General features: G+C 36.9%; 1 protein-coding gene across 5 annotated transcripts in view; it reads left to right on the forward strand.

The window, feature by feature from the left end:
- Positions 1-10,483: 10,483 nt before the first annotated feature.
- SRP54 (signal recognition particle 54) overlaps positions 10,484-21,158 on the forward strand; it is a gene marked incomplete at its 5' end in the record, with an annotated part of 32,551 nt that continues 21,876 nt past the window's right edge. For 3 of the 5 annotated variants that reach the window (XM_079699823.1, XM_079699824.1, XM_079699826.1), the window contains 6 exons: positions 10,484-10,561; positions 12,803-12,894; positions 13,866-13,950; positions 18,015-18,119; positions 18,922-18,988; positions 19,067-19,124. In XM_079699823.1, coding sequence (XP_079555949.1) covers positions 10,484-10,561; positions 12,803-12,894; positions 13,866-13,950; positions 18,015-18,119; positions 18,922-18,988; positions 19,067-19,124 — 485 coding nt within the window. Of the gene's footprint in view, positions 10,562-12,802; positions 12,895-13,865; positions 13,957-18,014; positions 18,120-18,921; positions 18,989-19,066; positions 19,125-21,158 lie in introns of all 5 variants that reach the window. The other 2 variants (XM_079699822.1, XM_079699825.1) reach the window with 2 other exon arrangements.

The following is a 21,158-nucleotide window of genomic DNA, read 5'->3' on the forward strand; positions in this document are numbered from 1 at the left end:
GTTGGAGGAAAAAGCAGAGCAGGGGGAAGGTTCGCACTGCGCACGCGTAGGCGTAGGCAGAGGCGGGTCCAGACACCTGATTCGACCCGGGGTGGAACCCGCCTCCCTTGGTTGCTAAAGTTCTAAGCCCCGCCCCCTCTTTGGAGTTCTCACTTGCTCCCGGGAATTCCTACACGCAGACATCCCTACACCCCCGTCTCCCTTAGCTGGTGATGCTCAGCCAAGTCATTTTTTCTTAAGGTGGCGCCTGGAGTTTGGACTTCTTTCCTGAGATCGCATCCCTAGAGAGCTTCCTATCTTAATACTAACTTTAATGCCGCAGTTATTGAGCGATAGAAAACGAATGTCAAAAGCCAAAGCAAAGAAACATCTCAATAAACCCTTTCGGTAAACGCACTGAAGGAACGCGGCGGGTGACCCGGAAGCGGAAGTGTATCCTCTTCATGAAAGGCTGGACTACGCCGAATAGTGACGTTACCACATTGGGCGGAAGGTTCGGTGGCAGTCATCGGTCTTCCAGCTGGTGGGAGTTGGCGTCGCGGTGCTGGGCGCTGGGACCCTAGTTTATGTGGGGTAGCACCTGTCTGTCTGATCCCCGCTTTCGTTGTTTTCCTCCCACGGCGTGGGGCTTCGCGAAGGAATCCCCGGCCCGTTTGGGTCACGGCTGTAGCGGTGCCTTTTGCGGTAAGTGTCTGCTTTTTCCCGCTCAACACTACCGACTAGCAGCTAGGGGCAGCCCTAACCCTGCTTAGGGGGCTAGACACTGGGGACTAGACTTCCTAGTCGGCGTCCTTGGCCACCGGCTGTCGTTACCGAGACGGAGGTGCGCTGGCCCTTTTCCATCTCGTGTCTCCCATCAGAAGTTTTATTAAAAGATGCGCTGTGACCCTTTTAAAATTGTCTTCAGATTTACCCGAACCAAATTAAACGTAAGCAATTGCAGGCTTGACTTTGTTTTGCTGTCGTGATCAAGGATTTAGATGTGGCTACTTCTCCGAAAATCTTTTGACTTGTACCAGATTTTACTTTTCCATGTTAACTTGTGCCTAATTAACACATTGTTCCGCCTATAGTAGGCTTTCAAAAATGAATAAGGGATACCAGTTCAGTGCCATTGACGACTTAAGGTATACTGATGGCTCTTTCCGTAGCATTTGGTGCTGCTAACCATTTCTTGAAGCTCTTTCGCCTATTGGCGTTCTGGATACTCTTATCACCTAGTTCTTTCATATGCTTCATTCAACAAAATATTTACTCATACTTAGCTATAGTGATACAGAAATTAATGACATGAACACTGGCATTGAAGAGCTAACAGTACGGTGAGAGAGAGGCACATAAATATACATTACACCAAGATGAGTAATGAGAAATTCTAGTAAGGCATAAAGAGCCATAAGAGCTATGGGAACACAGATGTGCTACTTTGGAGATTTGTGACCCTGAGCAAGTTGTTATTCTGATCTAGCCTCAGTTTCCTCATCTACCTAATAAGCTTAGTATGAGGATGAAAGATTAGGTAAGGTGTTTGGTACAGTGCCTAGAATACAGCAGTGGTGGTGCCAAAGGGGAGGGGAAATATTTCCCTCAAACCTCTTTCCTTTGATTTTTTGATCTGATCAATTAGTATTTTCCAACCGAATATGAAGTACTGTGCAAAAACATCTTCAAGCCCTCCTTCAAAGAGATTACTCCTGTAACTCTACCTGTCTAGAAATTCTGGACCTGCCACTGGAATACAGTAAAATACCCATTAAGTGGTAGCTTTTGTTTTCAATTGATTTGCTTCTGAATGCCTTCGGAGAGGGAAAGGGAATTAGTAAAAGCTTCTATCCTTTTGATTATTCTCAGTCTTAGTTGACTCTCTCCTTTTGGTTGGCCCTTCACCATGGCTCTAACCCAAATGCTCTCCTTGAGAGCTCTCATCTACTTCCATGGTATTATCCTTGTATGCCAACCATTTCCACATCTTTTTCTCTAGCCTCTGTTTCATGAAATAGTTCTTTAGCTTCTGCATATTCAATAGGTCTAAAACCAAACTCACTCTCTCCACCTTCCCTTTTTTCCCTTTTTAAATGACATACATCCTACGCACAAAAGTGCATAAAAGCAGGGATTCCTAGTGTATCTTTGAGTTTTAGCCCCATGTTTTCGTTGAATTTTGTGATATTTGTTTGTTCAGTTTTTAAAAGGATAATAAAATGAACACTCAATATCCAACCTAGTAGAAGAACATTACAAATAACCTTTAAAGCCCCTTGAATCTTTTCTCTATTAACTCTTTAACTTTCAAACCAGCTTCTCTTTTTGCCTTCCATTCATTGGTTAATGGCATCACTAGCCACCTGGTTAGTCAAACTAGAGGCCTTAGAGTCATTTTTGCCTCTGTTTCTCCTTCATTCTCCATAACCATTTGGTCATTAGGTCCTATAAATTCTGCTTTATGGTTAGCCCTTGGCTTGAGCCCCTTCCCCTCATGTTCTTCAAGCCCACATCTCTTGAATAGACTTTTGGAGTATGCTTAGTGTATGTAGTCTCCTTGCTCTCCCTTCAATGCATTTGCTACATTGTCTCTAATTTTTAAATTATAGAACAGGTTTTTCATTCTCTTGTTTCTCTTGAGGAGTGTTGCTTCATGCAGTGATTATTGACCCTGGCTGCACATCAGTATAGCCAGTGAAGTGTTTCAAAATGTAGATGGCTTGTTTTGCTCTTCTAATCATGAATTTAGATGAGGCCACTTCCCCCATAATCTTGTGATGTTACCATCCCTAGAGATTCTGATTGAGTATTTAATTTTTAGCTGACAGGTGTTAGCTGAATGTCACTGAAATTACCCATCGCTTGAGCATATGCCTCATCCCTCCTCATCCATATTTTCAGTCTGTGTTCTTTTCAACTTCAAGGCAAACTATTTCCAAGGAATTCTTTTGATTTTGTTTTAATTTTCCTCTTGGTAACAGTTTACATAAAGATTCTTTTTATGAATGACTTGAGAGCCAAAAAATATCTTAAGGAATTGATTCCCAGTGTTTTTGAGTTATTATGCATTGTTGCTTATTGAATTTTTGGTATACCTTTTAATATTAAAATGAGTTTTAAATTCAAAAACAGAATCATTTTAATAAAGAGAATATTTCCTGATACTGCTTTGGTGCAAAATAAGGCAGGGAAGTCAGTGGTGGTATGATGCATAATTTATCTTCTGAAATTAACAGAGGAGTCTTGTCTTTGTTAACTTGATGTAATTTATTGATTTGGAGTTAGAACTTTTCTCATGCTGGTACAATTCCTGGAGCACATAGTAGGTGTTTAATGAGTGACTAAAATGAATAAAAGTCACAACTCTGTCTCAACCTCTAGTATAATATCATTCTAATTCTCACAGAGCATTTTGAAAAATAATTAATTTTCCCCTTAACAAAAAATAATACTCTTAGTCATTACCAAAAACTTGAAAATTGCAAAAAGATATAAATTAGAAAATAAAAATTACTAGTTATTCACCATCCAGAGATGACAAATATTATTATTTTCTAAAAGTTTTACTGAAATAAAATTAACATACCATACAGCACACCTAAAGGGTACAATTCAGTGGTCTTTAGTGTATTTGCAGAGCGTACAACCATCACCACCATCAATTTTAGAACATTTTCATCACTCCATGAAGAAACCCCATACCCACTAACACTCACTCCTCATTTTTTTTTTTTTTTTTTTTTTTTTTTTTGCGGTACACGGGCCTCTCACTGTTGTGGCCTCTCCCGTTGCGGAGCACAGGCTCCGGACGCACAGGCTCAGCGGCCATGGCTCACGGGCCCAGCCGCTCCGCGGCATGTGGGATCTTCCCGGACTGGGACACGAACCCGTGTCCCCTGCATCGGCAGGCGGACTCTCAACCACTGCGCCACCAGGGAAGCCCTCACTCATTTTCCCCCGTTTCCCAGGCCCTAAGCAACTATTAATCCACTTTCTTTCTTTCCGGATTTTTCTCTTCTGGACATTTCATATAAGTAGAATCATGTATATTCTTTTGTCACTGGTTTCTTTCATTTAGCATAACGCTTTCAAGATTCACCCATGTTGCAGCATGTGTCAGTACTTCATCTCTTTTTATTATCAAATAATATTCCATTTGGTGGGTATACCACATTTTATTTGTCCACTCATCAGTTGAGGGATATTTGGCTTTTTTTTCACTTTTTGGCTAGTATGAATAATATTGCTAATGACCATTCAAGTACAGTTGTGAATGTGTGTCTTCCTTTTTCTCATATGTACCTAGGAGTGGAATTGCTGGGTCATATAGTAACTCTGCATTTAAAATTTTGAGGAACTGCCAGACTTCCAAAGGGCTGTACCATTTTACATTCTCACCAGCAGTGTATGAGGGTCTGATTTCTCCATGTTCTCACCAACAGTTGTTATTATAGCTATTTCAGTGTGGGTCAAGTGGTGTCTGATTGTGCCTTTGATTTACATTTCCTTCGTGGCTAATGCCATTTTTTGGATATTAGTTTATACAAAATACAATATATGCAGTTTTGTAATCTGGCTTTTGCATATAAGCATATTTTTAGCATTAGCAAGCATATTTACAAAAGATTTTCCCTCATTTCTTCTTTCCTCTTCATTCCCCCAAACCATAATTCTTATGAAAATTTGCCTAAATTATATGCATAAAAAATAAAATCTATAGGAATGTATTCCAAAGTATTATTGGTGGTTATCAGGGGACAAAAGAGGGGGTAGGGTTAGGGGAATTATATTTCTACCTTTAAAGTTTCTGTAATGTTTGAATTTTTATAACAAACATGTATCCTCTTGTAATCACAAAGCATAAAAGTGAATTATTTCTTTTGAGGACTAAGTATATTCAGAATGAAAAAATATTCCTAAATTTAAAGTCATTAATGTTATATTAGTTATTCAGATATAATCATTTTACCAAATAAAATACCAATAGTCCACTTGTTAAATAGTTTACTTTTCTGTGGTTCTAGACTATGAATACATATGCTATGCAGAATTAAAAAGAATATATATATATACACACACACACACACACACACACATATATATATATATATTTTTTTAGTCAGGAAAGCAAGTATTGGTTTGGGCTATTGACTAGTTTATAGAAAAGTGTATAATATAGAAGTCATTTTTCTAAAGACATTTACTAATAATAGTATATTTGTATATTTAGTTCTTTAGTGTAATATTGATCCAATAAGTTAGTCATTGACTAGGGCTTAGAAGAACTTTTTAATAGGCATTTTCATTATAATAAGATTTGGAATCTCTAATTGTTAGGATCTGTTTGTATAATCTCAGATCGGGCAAGGTTTTGGCAGGATTATTTTTAATTGCTTATGTAGAAAAAAGTGGCTGTTTGGACACTCCAGCTTCTATTGAATAATTACCAGGTACACGTTCACACTAAATGTTAAATATTTTGGGGGAGTGATTCCTGGGTAGTGGGACAGTCACTTTAGTAGAGTTCAGAAAATTTCCAGTTTACTCACACTTCAGTTAAAGTTATAAGGAGAGCCAATTGATATCATTCAAGAAAGGAAGGAAAATAATAGTTAATATACTGTGTACTTGCAGGCAGTTTTATACATATTGTCTCATTTAATCCTCACAACAACCTTTCAGGGTAACTACCTTGATAATGGTATTATCTCCATTTTGCAGGTGAGGAAAGTGAGGCTCAGGGAGATTAAGTAACTTGCCCAAAGTAACCCAGCCAGTATGTAACAGAGCTGGGATTTGAATCCAAGTCTGTCAGACTCCAAAGCCCATGCTCTTTCCAGTACTTCACACTGCAGCAGGTAAGTATGATACTTGGCCCTGTGCTTGCCTTATTTAGGGCACCCCAAACTTGAGACCGTTTCCATCACCTCACAATCCAACTGTTAGCCAGACTCCTGTTAGAAGAACATGTGATGGGCCAAGATCAGTCCTTGCATGTCCTGATTGCAGTGGTACTTATCAGTTCTTTCTGGACATTGCAATTATTACTCTTGCATGAAGAGGAATGTGCATCTTTGCTTTCAAAATATGATTTCCTTTCTTGTAGTATAGCAGCAAAATTCATCCCAGGAGTTCACCAGCAGGTGTATTCAACTGTATGGTCTAAAGCATCCATCATTCATACCCTAGGACCTAAGGCTCTGTATTCAAGGCACTGTAGGAAGTCATTATGCTTTTTTTGTAGGGAATGGCTGTTCCATTCCTTCACCTGCTTATATTGTAAAATTGTTGTGAGGGTGGAATGAGATAATAGATGTTAAACTATATGAAGTACTATATAGTAATCCCTTACCTTTCCAACAGCCCCATCTAAGTAGAGATTCTTCTTTTGTGAAACTCTAGTACAGGTATACACATAATTACTTCTATAAATCTTTTCAGTTAGCAGAGAGAATTTTGAGTGAGGGTGCTTAAACAGTAAATTATTCCAATTTGAGATATAGAGTTAGCTATTAACATTAAAAAAGATATTTTGTATTTAGTATATTAGTATATTGTATTTTAGTATATTAGTATATTATATATTAGCATATTAGAACAAGGCGAAGTTAATTTTTAAGAATCTTGTTGGAAATTCTGAAAAGTTATAATAAATAAGGCAAATGAATACTAATTGTACAATATCAATTATCTAGGTCATTGATTTTTTTTTGATTTGTCATGTTATCTTCATTGGTTTATTTTAGTGGTCTTTTGAGAGATACTTGTAAGGCCTTTCATGACTTTGGTTCCCTAGTCTTGCTTTTTCCCTAAGGTCTTAAATACATCATTCATCCATAAGGTTCATTTTTACTAAAGGCTTACTACATAGGCTGAAGATAAATAAAGCATTGAGCCACAGAAGAGAGCAAAAGAGGCAAAAATCCCTGCCCTCATGCAACTTACGTTTCAGTTGAGGGAGCTAGACTGCAAATAATATACAGTTGACCCTTGACGACAAGGGTTTGAACTACGTGGGTAGACTTATGTGCAGATTTTTTTCAATATAGTACGTGTATTTTCATTTTACAGACTTTTAAATTAAGTGTGGGGATAAGTTTGTGTTCAATTAGAGATCACAATATGTGGAATCATAAGAACTAGGATTTGAGTCAATTCTATCCAAACTGTTTCAGCTTCCTGCCTTTGGGTGAGTCCGTTTCTTTGTTTTTGAGGCACAGATAGCAGTGCGTGGATTTTCTGTGGAAGGGGTCGGTGCCACTAACCTCCCTTTGTTCAGGGGTTAGCTGTAAGTAAATCATGTTAGTTGGTAAGAAAACAATGAGAGAAAATGAAGAGAAGGGAGGCTGCAGTTTTTGTTTTTTTTTTTTGTGGTACGCGGGCCTCTCACTGCCTTGGCCTCTCCCGTTGTGGAGCACAGGCTCCGGACGCGCAGGCTCAGCGGCCATGGCTCACGGGCCCAGCCGCTCCGCGGCATGTGGGATCTTCCGGGATTAGGGCACGAACCCGTATCCCCTGCATCGGCAGTCAGACTCTCAACCACTGCGCCACCAGGGAAGCCCGAGGCTGCAGTTTTAAACAAGTGATGAGGGAAGGCCTCATTGAGAAGTTGCATCTGGACAACAGCAGTCCGACAGAGATGAGGGAGGGAGCCATATAGTTAACCAGAGTATGAGCATGCCAGCTGGTACTAAGGCCCTGAGGTGGAAATGTGTAGCAACAGCAGCAAGTAACAGAATCCTCAGGGGAGGGTGAGTGCCTTATAGTCCATTCTGAGGACTTTACCTCTGCGTGAAATGGAAAGTCGTTGAGGTTTTGAACGGAATTTTTTTTTTTTTTTTTTTGCGATACGCGGGCCTCTCACTGTTGTGGCCTCTCCCGTTGCGGAGCACAGGCTCCGGACGCACAGGCTCAGAGGCCATGGCTCACGGGCCCAGCCACTCCACGGCATGTGGGATCTTCCTGGACCGGGGCACAAACCCGTATCCCCTGCATCGGCAGGCGGACTCTCAACCACTGCGCCACCAGGGAAGCCCTGAACGGAATTTTAATACCAGAGTTTTCAGAAACACATCCTTGGAAATTACAGAGGAAACACTGTATTAATAAAAGGTATTATTAGATATTATTCCCCTACTCAAGTGTAGGTTTTTGTAATCAGGCAAATATATTTTAAAATATGCTACCAATAAGTAGGACAACTGTATTGGAAAACTTCACAGAATTTTTTTAATTTTTAATTTAAAAGAGCCAGTCAACATGGGAAGATAAGAGTTAACTAGTGTAGCTTTTTAAAATGGAGGATGAGAAAATAAATAAAATGGAGGATGATCTGTTTATGACATGATCTCTAAAAAAGCTAATTGTGGTGTCATAATTAGGATTATATTACTTCTGGTAATGCAATGGTAGAGGAGATAAACTGAAACATCTATCAGATAACTGAATCTTATCTCTTACCTGAAGAATATTTACTTATGCAATAATAATTTGGTATAATGAGTATGGGATAAGAAGTTAAAAGTTCTGGATTTTTTCTACGAAGTGATTGCTCTTCCAGCTTACATAACCATATAATCGTAAAAAACAGAAAATTATGGTAAGTACATTTTTTCAGTTCCATCAGGTATTGGTAGTAAGTTTTTAGGTTATAATTTACCAAATTTTACCTGAATGGAAGTGTAGTGTTTAATGTAGAGCTCAACCTGGAATATCTCTTTGCCAGTGATAGGTCCTTGAGTGCCTTTTCCCTTCCTGCTTCTTTTGACTCCCCTCATCTTTCCACTTTCTCTATGTTGAATGAGTCAGCTCTTTTGTCCTCCTGTTTCTGTTATTTTTAATCTTCTGTTTACTCTATAGATAGGATCTAGTCTAGGTAATCTTGGTTGACTAAATTAGACCAATTAGTTTGGAAGAGTTACCAAAACAGCTGTTTTGAACACTGAACTTTTCTGCCAGCATTGCTTATATTTCTTAACCTGGTTTTCAGAGCCCTTTACAACCTGTATTTCCTTCTAACTATGTAGCCCTCTGTCCTGATGAGAATGTTTTATTTACTGTCTTCAAAATAGTACTCAATAATCTATAAGTAAAATGTATACATAAGATATGAATATGTCCGAGGCTCTTCCATGTCTCCATTTCTGCTTATGCCATTTCACCTTCTTCAAACTCCCTTTTGTCCTTTTCTCCACCTATCCAACTACTACCCTATTTCAGGATCAAATTCATGTTCAGCCTTCTCAATAAGGCCTGTTCTGTCTACTTGAGCTTATTTTTTTTCCTTTGAATTTTTACAGAAATAATCATTGGCAGTTGACCATAAAATTTTATTGCTAGTTTGAACTACTACTTTTCTGGTGTTAGTCAAGGTTCTCCACAGAAACAGAACCAATAGGATATGTGTGTGTACACACACACAGACACACACAGACACACACTTAAAAAGAGATGTGTTATAAGGAATTGGCTCACATGATCATGGAGGCTGATGAGTCCTAAGATCCACAGGGTGACTTGGCAAGCTGGAGACCCAGGAGAGCTAAGCTGATGGTGTATTTCTAGTCAGCAGTCTGGCAGGCTTGAGACCCAGGAAGAGCTGATGTTTCAATTTGAGTCTGAAGGCAGAAGAAAGCCTATGTCCCAGTTAGAAGGCAGTCAGGCAGAGGAATTCCTAGATTCACTTTATTTTGCTGCTTATTCATGTGCCTTGTCTTGCTAGCTAGTAGGTAAGCAACTTGAGGGCAGGAATTACCAGTCATATTTGCTTGCTTACCACCCATGAGTCCTTGCATCCTGACTTACGTGTAATAGGTACATCTACCTATTTTATAAAACCGTAACATTTTAGAGCTGGAAGGGGCCTTAGAGGTTATCTTGTTTTAGAGTTGGGGAATCAAGAACAGCCTTTTAATAATACACCTCCTTCCTTAGTTTTTAGAAGAATGAAATGAGATAATGCAATGTTCATGAAAAGTTAAGTGATTTACTAATTTTAAAACTTTTTTTTTTCACTTAGGGCATAACTCAAAATAGTTGTCCTTTAATTAGACAATATTCCTGGGTGGAGATTTCACCTTTTTCTTTCTTTGTCTTTCTCACCCTTTTTTTCATTTAAAAATGTACGTAACACATCAGTCAGTTATTCATATTTACAAGTATGTCCAAAATGAATACATTTAATTTGAGATGTCATCATTTCTTCAAAGCATATTATCTGACATGTTAAATTTGCTGATTCATACAGAATATTCCAGTTAGGTATTCAAATATAAGGCATCATAACCAAGTGGTAGCTTCAGCTTCTGGACCTGACAGTATTGAAGATGCAGGTTGAGGCTACAGAAGTTGAAGTTACAGTATCTAAACACTAGAGTACTTTAATTTGAACTTATTCTTCTTTAGAAGTCTTCAGTTATGGGAACTGGTGTTGATTGTTTATAGATGTTTTAATTTTTTTCCTTCCTAGAGTTCCTTGTAATCACACCTTAAAGTCTTCAGGATGGTACTAGCAGACCTTGGAAGAAAAATAACATCAGCATTACGCTCATTGAGCAATGCCACCATTATCAATGAAGAGGTATGTAAAATATGTAAAATACATGTGATTGTACATCATCACTAGCATTGGAGATGGATGATTAGTAATCTCTATGTAAATACCAGTAGATAAAACCCAGAAATGGATACACTAGATAGCATTTTTTATTGAGAAATCAACTGTCTTAATTTCAACTTTCAGTAATGAATTACCCCCCAAGAAACAAAACAAAAACCACCTTAACTTACATGTAATAATGATATACCTTTTATATTTTGAAAATGGCTTAGACCTGGAAATATACTTTTGCTTTCTCTCTTGACATAGGCCTAAAACTTTAATATCCTGCTTCTTGGCTAGGCATGCATGTATCTGACCTTTTCTCCTTGACTTTTATTTAGCATTCTTATAAAAGGCTAGTATTTCCATCTTGACTACTTTGATTCATTCCCTCTGTAATCCTCATTCAGTTATTTTGGAAATTTTGTAAGCTGACTCCTTATATGGTATCTGAAATACTTTTCCTCCAGGTTTTATTATTTTAAGTTTAAGGTATTTCTTTCTCCCATTTTTTTCTCCACACATTGTATCTTAATGGTTTGTCAACTGAAAAAAGAAGATTATAGTAAACTCTATATTTTGTGGTACCAATGGGAAAGTACTGAAGTTGGTTTTAGAAGAACTTGTTTAGCATCCCACTAAACAAATGGTAGAGTTTTGAGCAAGTCAGCTTCAGATTTCTTAATGTATAAAATGAGAAAATAGCATTTACCTTTCAAGATGATTTTAAGGATCAAATGAAATAATAGATAAAAAGTACTTTCTAACTTGGAGGTTTAAAAAAATTCGAAGATAGAATTTGATATCAACACTTCAATAAGCTAATGGAATTAAATAATTTGGGGACCATCTTTGAGCTCAGCTAGTCCAGCCTCTCATTTAACAGCAACGGAAAGTCAGTTTCACATGTTTATTTATTGGAAGAACCAGGATTAGAATCTTTTTTCTAATTCTTGTTTTTCTAATTTTCCTAATTCCAAGGCTTTTTCTAATAATTATTATTAAGTAATAAATCGTAATTTAAACCATTGTTTAGCCTTTGAAATTCTGAACAAATAAAACAACAGCTTTCCAAACAATTTTCCCTGTTGCATAACCCTTATGCTGTTTGTGTTTATGGTAGGGAAAAAAAAAAAAAAGAAACCAGGGAGAAGTGGTTGGTGGGAAGTAAAATAACAGATGTTGCTTGAATTGGCAGTTGTTTCTCTGTTCTTGGTACTGTGCTACTAGGGAATTAACAAGGAGAAATCCCTCTAATGAGAGATCAGTTCCATTTTTATCAATCCCTTTAATGAGGGATAGAGAAATCTGATAAGCCGCTATATGACATATGACCGAAGTTGATGATGAGAATTCATTCAAGAAGTAATTGAGGGCCTACATTTTGGCAAACATTTTTGCTGGCACCAGGGCTATAGCAGTAAACAATGTAGACTAAAATTCCTGTTCTCATGGAGCTTACATTCTAATCTGTAAACACTGATTTCCATGAGCAGCTAAGGGCTCATCTTTTTTAGAGATTTTATAGCTTGTGACCATTTAACCACAGTGCCTTGCACCTCAACAAATATATGATGATATTGAGTTATTAATGGGGGATAGTTTCCTTTTCAACTTTGTTCCTCTGCTCTGAGTGGAAGTAGTAAGGCTGCTAGGTCAGACTGAGTCATTTTCTTTTGTCACATTTTCCTCCATGATAGTCCAGTTAAGCAGATGTTGTGAATATACATTGCTGCATATCAGCAACAGGAATTCAATGACATAGAAAACTTCAGTGGCAACATGTATTGTGTAGTAACGTTTTGGCTTGTATATTGTCTTTACTATTATTACTTTTAACATAGGGATAAAATTGTGACGGTTAATACCTGGTTGAATAAAACGAAATGGAATGTCTTTTTTTTTGGCCATGCTGCATGGCTTGCGGGATCTTAGTTCCCCTACCAAGAATTGAACCCCTGCCCCCTGCAGTGGAAGCTCAGAGTCCTAACCACTGGACCATCAGGGAATTCCCTGAAATGTCTTATTTTGACAAAATGACTAGACATTTAATGAGATTCTCTCTTGAAGACTAACTGAGAACCTTTCCGCCCCCCAATGGTATAGTATTGTTTTTATTAATATTAAGTTATGGTAGTATATGATGACTGGTCAATCATTGTTTTTGTATGGTTGAAATGATACAATGGGCGTTTTAAGTTTTTATTTATTTATTTGCAGGTGTTAAATGCTATGCTAAAAGAAGTATGTACAGCATTATTGGAAGCAGATGTTAATATTAAACTAGTGAAGCAACTAAGAGAAAATGTAAAGTAAGTTAAATTAATCAAGTAAAAAACAGGCAAAACTAAATATAGTTTACTGGGATGAGAAGCTAACTAGAAAAGTCTGCCATATTTTGAAATGTTTTTGCTATACAGCACTGGGAAATAACAGAACTCATATGTTGGAAGACTTTGTTTACAGTACATTTCCATTATGATGGTTCAAAGAATAAACTACATGTGGCTTTCATTTAATTATGGATTTCTTTCCATTCTACTACTCCTTTATCTGAATGGATTCAATCGTATACTGTATAGTATTTTAATAGAAAAGCCTGTTAACAATTTAGATTCATCATAGAAAAGTGCTGCCATTTTAATCCTCTTCAGACTAAAGATGACATTAATCAGCCTCCTTCATTATTGGAGAATTGTATTCTTTTTTGTCCCCTTTTGGTTTCTCTGTCCATATTTGAATAAAGGAGTAACGTGTGTGGTCTCAGTTATTGTGTTAATTAGGAGGGGCACTGACTGGGACAGGGCACATAGAATAATTGAGGGCACCTCAATTAGCTGCCTGAATCCTAGCCCTTGTCGTGCTCAGGCCATCCCTCCTTTTCATATTGTCAGACTGGGTACTAAATAGAGAACTACTAGCATTTAAGCATTTAGACTACAGGAAGTAGTCTTATTTTCTGCTAGGTGTAAACATGTATAAATTCTGTATGCTGCCAGAAAAATAAAATGAATACTTTACAGTAATATGAGGACAAATTAATATTTGGACTTTCAAAAGAAAGCCTTGAAAAATTAACAAAAGTTTGCATCTAATATTTCATGGTAAATTCTTTATGGTATGGACTTATGACTCTGTAGTAATTGTATGCATGTTAATTAGAAGACTATTAATATGAATGATTGAATATTCTTACATTCTTTGGGGCAAAAGCTAATTTTTTCTTTTAGAGCGTCTTAACTGACTTTTCCCCCTTCTACCCTCAAAAACCATCATCATGAAGGTCTGCAATTGATCTTGAAGAGATGGCATCTGGTCTTAACAAAAGAAAAATGATTCAGCACGCAGTATTTAAAGAACTTGTGAAGGTAAAAGTATATCTAGCTTGTGCTGTGATTTTCTGTAGACTCACTACATTAGCACTGCAAACAGTAATACTATTTCAGAATCCTTTTTTGTGTTTTTATAGAATATTTATCTGTATTAAAAATATTAATTGAAGGATTATTAACTTTTCTGAAGTGGCTTATTTTTATCATAGGCTTTCCTGAATACAAAATTCTGAGTATAGATATGAAGGCCAGTATTATTCCTGCAAAAAAATGCCAAAGCCAAGTTACAAAAAGTAAAACTTCACTATATATTAATTGATGGAAGAGCCTCTCTGAGTTTATCCTCTTTTAATATAAAGTTTTGCCTATTGAGTGTCCTGCTTTTGTACAGAAAGTCACTCTTGGCAAGAGTTCTTTTCTACACTTTCATTGTGTCAGAAATTCCCTTTGAGGGCTTCCCTGGTGGCGCAGTGGTTGAGAGTCCGCCTGCCGATGCAGGGGACACGGGTTCGTGCCCTGGTCTGGGAAGATCCCACATGCCGCGGAGCGGCTGGGCCCGTGAGCCATGGCCGCCGAGCCTGTGCGTCCGGAGCCTGTGCTCTGCAACAGGAGAGGCCACAACAGTGAGAGGCCCGCGTACCGCAAAAAAAAAAAAAAAAAAAAAAAAAATTCCCTTTGAAAAGATCAGATATCCCTATTCTTGCCTAGATTTTAAGCAATTTTGAATTAGTGAAGTTTTATTTTGCAAGTTGTAAATATAGACTATTGCCCTGTTCCACCTTAGAATTGATATCGCTGCTGCTGTTGTGAAAATTATGATGAGAGTCTTAGAGCTTTAGAAAATATGTTTGAGTCCAGCCGTAGGGGAAAAAAAGAAAGGAACTAAAAAAAAATTTTTAAGAGCACCAGGTATCTGCTAGTGGTCTCGAGTATTTTTCCCTATATTGTGTGAATAGTTTCACTTACTCCTTTGGTTCTAGCAGAGCTGATTGGTACTTTGAAAAAGTCTAGTACCTCGGATGGTTGTGTCATTTCAGGTTAGTCCTGTAGACTAATTAATTTAGAGAGAAATTCAGGGACTTGCCCTGGTGGCGCAGTGGTTGAGAATCCGCCTGCCAATGCAGGGACACGGGTTTGAGCCCTGGTCTGGGAAGATCCCACCTGCCGCGGGGCACCTAAGCCCATGAGCCACAACTACTGAGCCTGTGCTTTAGAGCCCACGAGCCATAACTACTGAGCCCACGTGCCACAACTACTGAAGCCCGTGTGCCTAGAGGCCTGCTCTGCAATGAAAGAAGCCACTGCAATGAGAAGCCTGCGCACCCCAGGGAAGATTAGCCCCTGGTCGCCTCAACTAGAGAAAGCCCGCACGCAGCAACGAAGACCCAGTGTGTCCAAAAATTAAAAAATATATTTATTAAAAAAAAAATTCAGAACCTAAAAGAGGTCAGGAAATTTATCCAGTTTTCCTTCTCAGTTTGCAGTTGAGAAAAGTAAGACAGTTAGTGGTAGACCCAGGTCTGATCTCCAAACTCCTCACAATATTTCCAGATTGTTTTTCATCTAACACCTGAGGTCAGCACAGGGTGAGTGAACATTTTTATTTTTAGGGGTTGGAATCTTTCGGCAATTCTGGAGCATCAAGTGCTTTGTTAAGATGGCTTTACGGAGTACCTACTTTATTCCAGGCAGTATGCCAGATACTGCTGATAAAAAGATGAAAAAGACTGGGCCTAATACTCAGAAGCTCATGGTCTAGGGCAGTGGTATACAAAGCAAGGCCAAAACTGTTTTCATAATAACACTAAGACATTATTTGCATTTTTTCAGCCTTCTTTACTGCAAAAACAATGGTGGGTAAAACCACTGGGTAAAACTCCCTAGCATGAATCAAGGTAGTGGTACCAAACTATACTAGTAGTCATTGAACTCTTTCCTCCCACACACTTGCAGTGGAAAAAAAAAAAAAAAAAGCCAGTTTCATTTAAGAATGTCTTTGATGGAGCAGTAGAGATTATTAGTAGTATTAAATCTTGACCCTTGAATACACATGTGTTTATAAGATTTTGTGTGATGAAATGGGAAGTATGCAGAAAGCCCTGTTGCTGTGTACTGAAATTTGATGGTTGTCTTGAGGAAAGCAAATGTGTAATTGTTTGATTGCAAGCTGAGCCAGCCACTTCTTTCATAGAACGCCATTTTTACATGAATGAACAACAGACATAATCTGTGGTTATTTACACTTGGGCCTTTGGCAGATATTTTCTCCAAAGTAAATAAAGTGAGCTTGTCACTTTAAGGCAAATAACTAACAGTATTACAGCCCGTGATGAAATTCCAGCTTTCAGGTGAAAACTAGAAGCTTGAATCTCCACCATGAGTGTCACAATATTTAACTTTTCTGGTGAGATCAGTATTGATATTAATAAATAAAATGTTTTGATGTTGTATAGTGAAATGTGTCAACAGTGGAAGAGCTGCCTGAGTGAACCAATATTCTCTAACTGACTAATGTATGATGTTACAAAAGCATGCACCAGGATAAGATCGATTCAAAGTTCAAGATAGAATAACAGATTTTAATGTAGTATAGAGTATGAAACTTCAGTACTGCTGTTCTAGGATGCAGGAGGAAGAGAAGATATATTTATTTTAAAAAATCATTATTCAATAAAACGTATAGGTTGCAAATAGTAGGTTCATAGAGAGCTGAGTGATTCTGCCATGGGATATAGAGAATGGAGGTGAATATGGGGCAGCATTCGTGTTCTGAAAGGATCTAGGAGGAAGGGCAGTGGATTTATGTTTAAGATAGATTTTGTTCATTTCAGCCCTGTGCCTGGGAGGGAGATCACAAAATGTGTTTTCTTTTCCTCCCTTTTCTACCACATAGCTTTCCTTGAAATTCACATATAATATGGATTATGTAACCTTTATGGTATCATCTAGCATGGGCTCAGCAAATTTCTCTTAAGAACAAATAATTTTGGCTTTGTGGGTCATATGGTCTCTGTTGCGACTACTCAGGTCTGGTGTTATAGCACAAAAGCAGTAAATGAATGGGCATGTCTGTGTTCTATTAAAACTTTATTTACACATAGTTGTAAATATGGTCTATGTCATCTGGTCCTAGGACATTAACTACTATTATGGTTTTATTATCATATGGAGATGCAGGTTTCAAGCTCCGAACAACTGACTTGGAACTGAATTATTTTTTTAAATGAACTTTAAAAATGCCTCACGCTTGTTAATTTGGGGACTGTCCATATATGTATCAATGCCTTAACTTTCCACTGAGTGTCATTATAAAATTAGTGATTATTTTTTACTAGCACTTTAAATATAATAACTTTGTAGAACAGTACATCTTTGGCATTGGAGAATTTAATATTTGACTGACCTGGAAAGTCTTTCACGTGTAATTTGTAATTTTGTTCATATATAAACATTTGTCAAATTGAACATGAAGATAGGTAGTGTCCCAATATGGTAGCCACTAGCCACATGTGGTTATTGAGCACTTGTAATGTGGCTAGTCCAAATTGAGATGTGCTGTAAGTAGGAGATACATGTCAAGTTTTAAGACCTAGCATGGCAAAAGGGAATATAAAATATCTTATTAATTTTTAAATATAAACTACATGTTGAATTATAATATTTTAGATATATTGAGTTAAATACAATATTAATATCACTTGTTTTTACTTTTTTTAATGTCACTACTAGAAATCTAAAAATTCATATGTGGCCTGCACATATATTTTATATTATATTTCTGCAGTGCTGTTGTAGATTGCTCCTTTGGCTCAAACTTGGTCTCACATTCACACTCCAGCTTGTTCTAAAAAATATTTTGAGATCCTTACCTCTGAATTGGTTTGGGAGTATAGGCTTGCTTATGACTTCACAGTGTACTATTTTAAATTCTTAAATTTCACTACGTATGTACAAAGGGAAATAGAGTTGTATTAGAATGGTAGGATTATGGTTGCCACTTATATTGAAGTGTCTATAAGTTATTTTTTCAAGTTGTAGGGAGAGGGGTTTTGAATGTAAGTGTATGTTAACCTGATTTTATTTTTGTTTTTGGTTTGTAGCTTGTAGACCCTGGAGTTAAGGCATGGACACCCACTAAAGGAAAACAGAATGTGATCATGTTTGTTGGATTGCAAGGGAGTGGTAAAACAACAACATGTTCAAAGGTAAATTATACTTAATTAAAAAAACAAAGTCATGGAGAAAATATGTTTGTATAAATCAAGTTTTATGTTAAAGTCAGGATTTGTAGTTTTGTTCCTTTACAATTTTGTGTTGCTTGATGTATCTATTATGTTTTTGTAATAGCTCTTTGTAGGATAAGAGCAAAGAATCCCATAGTCTTTCTCGTGAAAGCTTTTTGCAAGAATGCTAGACTTCTATATAACTATGCTGTTTCTTTTACCAAAAAGACTGTTCCTGTCCTTTAAGGAGATGAGGATATGATTTTTGGAGAAGTGAACGTGGAAAGTTTACCTTATCTCCTATGGCTCAAAACTCCCTTTTCACAATGTCTCACCCAGTGTAATATGTATGAATCTTCATTTTGCATATCTATTTGCTAATTTTAAATTCATTATACCACCCCTTCCTCCATAATTGGGTACCTCAACTTTGTTACCAGATTTTACTTCACAAGCCTCAACTTTGTATAGTTTAGAAAGAAAAAAAGAGGAAAGGATTATTTCTTAGAGGGTTATGTTATTGTTTGTTTTTAATTAACGTTAATAACATTTTTTACTATGGTCATTTGTTGCTTCATCATTTTATATCCTTCGAATGTGACAGTATGGCACTTAGAATTTAAACTCTTTAGGAAATTTTCTGTATTCAGAATTTAATAATATTACTTTTAGGAGAATATGAGCAATTTTATTTTACTCCTTAAGTAAATAACAAGTGTAAACAGAAACAATTACATGTATAATAAATTTGTATTTATTGATTTTTAAAATCTTCCTTTCCCAGTTAGCATATTACTACCAGAGAAAAGGTTGGAAGACCTGTTTGATATGTGCAGACACATTCAGAGCAGGTATTGTGTTGAAATTTGAAAATTGTTTTCTGAAATTTGTATTTTCAAGTTTGAGGACTCATTAACTCTATTTCATAGGGGCTTTTGACCAACTAAAACAGAATGCAACCAAAGCAAGAATTCCATTCTATGGAAGGTGGGTTCCAGTTTTTATTTTTGTACTCATGTGTCTCACCTTATCTGTCTGACTTTATTTAATGCTATCTGGTCACATTTTAATATATACTTATAAGCTTAAATCCTTTCTGGAACAAACTAGAGGTATAATTAATACACTGTTATCTTTTATTATTGCAACATGACTCTTCTGACCCAGCCTGATAGATCAGAGCAGATGTTGTTTAGTTTATCATTCTGCCTGTACTTATCATCCTGCCTTGCATGCTTTCCAGCATCCTTCTGCTTCTATTCCAGTTGTTTAAGACCTATCTGAAGCATTCCTCCATTCAACACACTGGTGAATTCCATATTGTCTATTTCTTTAGTACATCATCTTTGAAAGTTTGTTTTTGATCATCCTAAAATGCTTTATGATCTTTAGTTATCTCAGAGATTCTGATCATTGCTATCCTTCATTTGCTACATTACTGTTCAATTAGGTGGTTTGTATATGTTAAAATGACTAATTAAAAGAATCAAGTTGAGATTGAATTTAGAAGGACCTATTTGAGGGAATAGCATTTCTCTTAAAGTTATTAATATCAATGTAAAAAGATTATTAATATAGAAAGCTTAAAGAAGCTAAAATTTGAGGTAATTAAATGAATGATATCATTTTGTTGGTCTTTATTTTCTACTTTTTGGCTGGCCAAAAAAACTGGTGAACTTTAGCTATGGTATGTTCTTTATTTAAATTCTTTTTCTTTTAGTGTGTTTTTTTTTGTTTTGTTTTGGTTTTGGCCATGCCACATGGCTTGTGGGATCTTACTACTTCTCTGACCAGGGATTGAACCTGGGCCCTTGGCAGTGAAAGCATGGAGTCCTAACCACTGGGCTACCAAGGAATTCCCTCTTTTAGTTATTTTTTATTTTTTTGCGGTACATAGGCCTCTCACTGTTGTGGCCTCTCCCGTTGCGGAGCACAGGCTCCGGACACGCAGGCTCAGGGGCCACGGCTCACGGGCCTAGCCACTCCGCAGCATGTGGGTTCTTCCCGGACTGGTGCACGAACCCGTGTGCCCTGCATTGGCAGGTGGACTCTCAACCACTGCGCCACCAGGGAAGCCCTTTTAGTTATTTTTTTATGATAATTTCTAGCAAGTAGATTAAAGAATAATGTTAGGAATTTTATTTTTAGGATAAGAACTTTTTCTTACATAGATTTAAAAATCAAGGGATAATAAACAGCTCTACCTTTAGGGTTCACAATTTGCAAATGATATAATTTAGCTGATAATTACTTGAACTATCAAGCAAAGCCAGAGCATTGATTTTTAACCAGTATTCTCAGTACCGTTTATTAAATAATCTCTCCTTTGCTTATGTAAACTTAAAAAACATACTATGTATATGGAGTAAAGTATTAGCAGTCATTGTTTCCTCCAGGAGAGATGAAATAAATGGGGCTAGGGGGAGGACTTGAACTGTATCTCCAATATTAAATTTACATATTAGTATTTATTGGGAGGGGTGGTAGATATGTTTGTTATAGTATAATTTGTTCTTTTTTTAAAAAAACACTATTTTAATTAAAAATTTTAAAGAAGTGAAAGCACTAGCAGTTTCACTTCCCAGTTATCAGCTTGTAGCATGTCCATCTGTGCTTTTTTCAGTGTCTATATAAACAAATACACAGACATACATAGATAATTTTTAACTGAAATGGATGCTTATATGCTTTGTACCTTGATTGCTTTGGTAGTGGTTATATGGGTTGTGTAAATTTGTCAAAGCTCGTTAAAATGAACAATTAAAATAGTGCATTTTATTGTATGTAAACGTACCACTATACAGTTGATTAAAAATGGGATCTTATGACAAGGTAGTTATTACTCTTGGGAAGGAGTGAGGTGCTAATTATGTTGTTTTCTTGATCTGGGTGTGTTTGCTTTGTGAAAATTCACCAAGTTTATAATTGTACAGCTTTTCCACATATATGTTATACTTCATTAAAATGTTTACTTAAAAAATGGGATCTTAATAATTCTGGGCAATATACTGTTTAAGATCA

This window comes from Hyperoodon ampullatus (genome assembly GCF_949752795.1).
Source record: "Hyperoodon ampullatus genome assembly, chromosome: 3".
In the NCBI taxonomy this organism is placed as follows: Eukaryota; Metazoa; Chordata; class Mammalia; order Artiodactyla; family Ziphiidae; genus Hyperoodon; species Hyperoodon ampullatus.